The following is a 5,880-nucleotide window of genomic DNA, read 5'->3' on the forward strand; positions in this document are numbered from 1 at the left end:
GGAAAATGAAAAAACAAGTTAAATAAATAATTGTTGTTGGAGGTGTAAGTTTACAAAAAGGGTATTGTTTTACTGTTTTTGTTTTCCCAAATGGTTCATGTCATTCCTCTGGAAGTTATAAAAAAAATTGTCTTTTTTTTTTGAAGTATGTTGGAAAATATATCTAACAGTTTGATTTTTCTTGCAAAACTATTGTTTGCTTGGAAATAAAAACAAATGTGGTAGTGGGGGGATTCGTTAAAGATGGTGCCCTCTTTGGAAGGCAACTTCTTGTGAAATATGCTGATGCAAGCTTGAAAATGCAGGAAATGTTCTACTGACTAACCTCCTCTAAAACCCCAAGGCACAGATGACAGGAAAACAGGAAAATATCTCGAAAGATTGCACACAATATGCAAGTTCAGAATTGCTATATCTTGTTATAAACAAATACAAATGGGGTTAGCATTTAAGAACACACAGCCTTGCAGTTTTGTTTTCAGAGTCTTTACATTTTGTGATTTGTCTGCATTCTATTTGTTTTCCAAATCCTTTTGATAAATATTAAAAAAAACAGACTAATTTATTAATTTTGGGTAAATTGCTAATCAAATGTAATGAACTATTGATCTTTAGGTTCTGTATTATTAGTAGACTGTATTTTCCCTTTTATTTATTCTTTGATACAGCTTGTTTACATAGGTGACACAGGGGAGATTTTAGTCCAAACTTTAACCCATTGAGTCAACACCCCTAGAAAAAAAATGTAACAAAAAAGTGATTTAAAAATCTAAAATGAAGATTAAATTTTCATTGTGTACTTTAGAGAATAAAATATGATTAATGTGCTCCTGATTATCCATGTGTGTATTAAACTAATGCTGTAATTTTGTTTAGGAGATCAAGAAGTGTGGAGAGTTGTTAGTTTCAGCTGAGAGTATGGAGGGGTTATAAAGTACTATCTTCTAGCTTCATCTTTTGTGTTATTTTATTACATAATAGATTTTTAAAACTGTGTGTACAAAGTTCCTTTTCAAGAGCAGGAGCTAATATATTGCATTATACATTAGTGAACAAAAGTGGATGAATGGAAAGACTGATATTTTTTAATCCATAAATTACATTTTGCATCTTCATATGAGTTAAAATCCACTCCTAAAGTCTGCAATGTGTGAGCTTCATTTAAAATAAATAAACTGGTTATTTCTTGTACTATTTAACTTGACTGAATGCATTTTAGGAGATCTTGGTTTCTTTTTCTTGAGAACCGCTTCATTGACGTTGTTCCGTTTTTATCCTCCGTCAGGTAAAGCGGTACCAGTGCACATTTGAAGGCTGCCCAAGGACTTACAGCACAGCAGGAAATCTGCGGACACATCAGAAGACACACCGGGGCGAGTACACCTTTGTGTGCAATCAGCAGGGCTGCGGGAAGGCCTTCCTCACCTCGTACAGTCTCAAGATCCACGTCCGCGTTCACACCAAGGAGAAACCTTTTGAGTGTGATGTGCAAGGCTGTGAAAAAGCATTTAACACGCTGTACAGGTGAGCCCTCACAGGTCTTGATTGTGCTCGCTTCAGTCTGTTGTTTTTTCTGGTTTTATAAGGCCTTTGAGATCTGTTCCGTCTGTGAAGATAATTAGGGTATTCTGCTTTCTGAGGCAGAAGATACAACATGACACAGCAGAAAGCGTCTTGAGCCACTTTGTTTACAAGGTCATTAAGATAACTTGGTGAAACTGAAAAAAAATCTTTGATCAAATTTAGATAGTTTCTCAGGTATAGTTCTCATACAATGGGGGAAAAAGGTTTTAATAAGCCACCAATTGTGCAAGTTCTCCCCCTTAAAAAGATGAGAAGTTTGTAATTTTCATCATATCGCAACTATGAAATGAAATGAGGGGAAAAATCCAGAAAATCACTTTGTCTGATTTTTAAAGAATTTCTTTGTAAATTATGGCAGAACATAAGTATTTGGTCAATATCAAAAGTTCAACTCAATACTTTGTTATATACCATTTGTTGGCAATGACAGCAGTCAAACATTTTCTGTAAGTCTTCACAAGATTGCTGGCATTTTGGTCCATTCCTCCATCCAGATCTCCTCTAGAGCAGTGATGTTTTGGGGCTGTCGCTGGACTTTCAACTCCCTCCAAAGATTTTCTATGAGGTTGACATCTAGAAACTGGCTAGGTTACTCCATGATCTTAAAATGCTTCTTCTGAAGCCACTCCTTCATTACCCAGCAGTGTGTTTGGGTTGGTTGTCATTCTGAAAGATCCAACCATGTTCCATCTTCAATGCTGATGGGAGGTTTTCTCTCTAAATCTGACCATACATAAGCCCCATTCATTCTTTCTTTTACATGGATCAGACGTTCTGATTCCTTTGCTAAAAAACAGCACCAAAGCATGATGTTTCCACCCCCATGCTTTACAGTAGGTATGATGTTCTTTGGATGCAATTCAGCATTCTTTCTCCTCCAAACAGTAGAGTTCTTACCAAAAAGTTCTGTTTTAGGACATTCTCCCAATCCTCTTCTGGATCAAATGCTCTCTAGCAAACTTTAGACAGACCTACACATGTACTGACTTTAGCAGGGGGAGACGTCTGTCACTGTGGGGTTTGCAGTGTGTTACTAATGGTAACATTTGTTACTTTGGTCCCAGCTCTCTCCAGGTCATTCACTAGATCCTCCTGTGGGGCTCTGGGACTTTTGCTCACCGTTCTGGTGATCATTTTGACCCCACAGGGTGAGATCTTGCGGGGAGCCCCAGATAGAAGGGGATTATCAGTGATCTTCTTCCATTTCCTAATAATTGCTCCCACAGTTGATTTCTTCACACCAAGCTGTTTATTGCAGATTCAGTCTTCCCTGTCTGGTTCAGGTCAACAATTGTGTTTCTTGTGTCCTTAGACAGCTCTTTGGTCTTGTTCATAGTGGAGTTTGGAGTGTGACTGTTTGAGGTTGTGGACAGGTATCTTTTATATAGATAATGAGTTCAACCAGGTGCCATTAATACAGGTAACGAGTGGAGGACAGAGGATCCTCTTACAGAAGAGGTTACAGGTCTTTGAGAGACAGAAATCTAGCTTGTTTGTAGGTGAACAAATACTTTTTTCCACCAATATTTGCAAATAAATTCTTTAAAATCTGACAATGTAATTTTCTAGTTTGTTTTTTCTCATTTTGTCTTTTATAGTTGAGGTTAATTACAGACCTCATCTTTTTTAGTGGGATAACTTGCACTATTGGTGGCTGAATAAATACTTTTTTACCTCACTGTACTCTCAATAGTAACTACTAAGAAAATGGTTTTCCTCATAAATTTTAATGCAGGTTTTGTGTTCTGTAGTAAGATTGGGACACTTTTTGCATAGAATATAAAACTGCATTCATCAAGAATGAGCTGCAGCTTCACAAAGCTACTATTTACTTTAGTTTCAAAGACTCCCATGGAGGTCTAATGACAAACACTTGATTGTCTCTGCAGGCTAAAAGCACACCAGAGACTCCACACAGGCAAGACGTTCAACTGTGAAACAGAGGGATGCACAAAGTACTTCACCACGCTCAGCGACCTGAGGAAGCACATTCGCACACACACGGGGGAGAAGCCATTTCGGTGAGCATCGCCTTTAACACAAAAGCTTTAATCCTTTTTTAGCTTAAACTGAAGGATTTGTGCAACTAATCCACCAAGGTGGTGGTAACATTCAGTTTAAGCTAGGAATGATTTTTTTGTTTTTATGTGCCAGCACTGAAGTTATAAAGCTGATTCTTTTCTTTTTCTAAGTTTGAAGGATTTATTTAGGATGTTGGTCTATGGGAGCACAGTCTTAGTCATGATGAATTATGAAAAGCGGAGTGTTGACAGTGTTTTTGCTTTCTATTTTTCACTTGATCGATTTTAATTACGCCTTATTGCTGCTGCATAGGTGTGATCATGATGGATGTGGCAAAGCCTTCGCGGCAAGCCATCATCTAAAAACGCACGTACGGACACACACGGGTAAGAACCGAACTGTTTCTCACTAATACGTGCAATTATTTCAATAATAGTCCCATCTGTTTGCTTTTATGCTCATTATGGGATGGCATGTTCACTTCACAAGTGACTGACACCCTCCAGTGAAAGTCACTTATCCATTATGAGAGGCAAATGTCATGGTTAATTAACCCTCCTGCTTTTATACTATTGATTGTTTTAAAAACGCCTTCATCCTAATGAGTATTGATCTACATTTCTGTCTTAAGTGAGACGTTTTTGGCTGTTTTTAGGAGCTACAGTGCAATCATTTTAATTTTTTTCTGAAGGGAACAAAAGAAAGCAGATAATTGCTCAATAACACTTACTGCCACACACATGGTTTCTATTAAATCTGAACAGGTCAGCTATCTGCGATTCTGCAGAGTAGTCTAAAGCAAATATTGCTTTTTGTTTCTGCCTGATTTCATTTCCATTTTTTTTCCCTCTCTAGGGGAGAAACCATTTAACTGCCCCAGCGATGGCTGTGAGAAGACGTTCAGCAGCCAGTACAGCTTAAAGAGTCACATCCGAGGCCATGACAAAGGGCAGCCTTTCAGTGTCACCCTGACCCATCCACACTCGGAAGTTAGTCATGACACGCCGCTCTCAGAATGAGGAACAAATGTATTTGCTGACAGCACACTCGTCTCGTTCGGCATCTTTAGTGTTTACTAGATCTCCTAAATACCATATGATTATATACTGTACTGAAATTTGACAATATTTTTATTAGTACATGTTGTATTTTTGAAGTTTTGTCATAAATCGCTCGCAAATTCTAAAATTAGTTTATATTTCTTCATAGAAATTCAGTCCATGCTTTTTCATAAAGGACATAGCCTCAATATCTTCAATATCTGGCAGGTATCCAGGTTAGCTCCGCATGACGGTCAATATGTTGACCTTGAAAAATAGGGATTTAAAGGATATACAAACGTAAAGAAAATTTGATCTATTTAGTGGAGTAGCAGCACTTTTGGTTACACTGCAAAAAATGAATCTTATCTAGGTAAAAAGACCCTTATTTTAAGAAATAAATGTCCTGCTTTCTGCTTTGCAAGGAAAATAATCTCATGCAGAAAGTTTTACAATCGCAAAAAGATTTTACTTTGAAAAAAGTATTTATTAAAACTTTTTATTTCTGAATTACCAGTGCAAGATGAGCTTAAATAGTTATGGCTTTATACCTTTCAAAAAGGATGTTAACAAAAGTGTTCAGATTTGTAAAACTGTTACATCAAAGCTTTAGCTCCAGTGACATTCCTTCAACTCCCGTAACTTTTCAGCCCTTAACATGATCAACGGGAATCAGCTTATTCTGTCACAGAAAAAAGGGGCTTTGCGCCGCCATGCAACACTTTATATCAGTCATGTGTTGCACATCAAGGAAAAGCCGCTTTTAAGTGTTGCTTACCGATACATAGTCATTTTTTTCTGTGTATCAGCTGATTCACGTTGATCGCGTAAGGAGTTGTGGTACGTCAAAGACTATAGTACTTTTTGACAGAAATCTCCAGTGTTAAAGGTTTAAAATTTAAAACAAAAAAAGAAAACGGAACTGTTGGGGTCGCCAGTTAAATTAGAGGAGGGAACAGGACGATTCTGGCTAATGATGTCTTGGCGCCATCTTGTTGTCTGCAGCCACATAGTCTTGGATTTTGTTTTTGGCTTATTCAAAGAAAATCTGCAAAGACGTTGAGAATTTTTGCCATATTTCAAATAAAGGCCCATTTTTGCAGTGTAGGTAATTAAAAAAATATACAGATACAATTAAAAAAAATTAGCACTGGAAGTAGCAGCAGAATCATCACAGATACAAACATGATTATGTTAGTAAAAAGATATAAAATCGATCGAGAGGTAAATAATT

At 37.1% G+C, this 5,880-nt stretch overlaps 1 protein-coding gene across 2 annotated transcripts in view; it reads left to right on the forward strand.

The window, feature by feature from the left end:
* Window positions 1–5,880, forward strand: part of mtf1 (metal-regulatory transcription factor 1) — a 14,495-nt gene that overhangs the window by 2,697 nt on the left and 5,918 nt on the right. For both annotated transcript variants that reach the window (XM_024267214.2, XM_036215737.1), the window contains exons 3-6: window positions 1,286–1,524; window positions 3,474–3,605; window positions 3,919–3,992; window positions 4,462–4,595. In XM_024267214.2, coding sequence (XP_024122982.1) covers window positions 1,286–1,524; window positions 3,474–3,605; window positions 3,919–3,992; window positions 4,462–4,595 — 579 coding nt within the window. The remainder of the gene's footprint in view (window positions 1–1,285; window positions 1,525–3,473; window positions 3,606–3,918; window positions 3,993–4,461; window positions 4,596–5,880) is intronic.

The sequence above is a fragment of the Oryzias melastigma genome, linkage group LG16 (assembly GCF_002922805.2).
Source record: "Oryzias melastigma strain HK-1 linkage group LG16, ASM292280v2, whole genome shotgun sequence".
Taxonomy (NCBI): domain Eukaryota; kingdom Metazoa; phylum Chordata; class Actinopteri; order Beloniformes; family Adrianichthyidae; genus Oryzias; species Oryzias melastigma.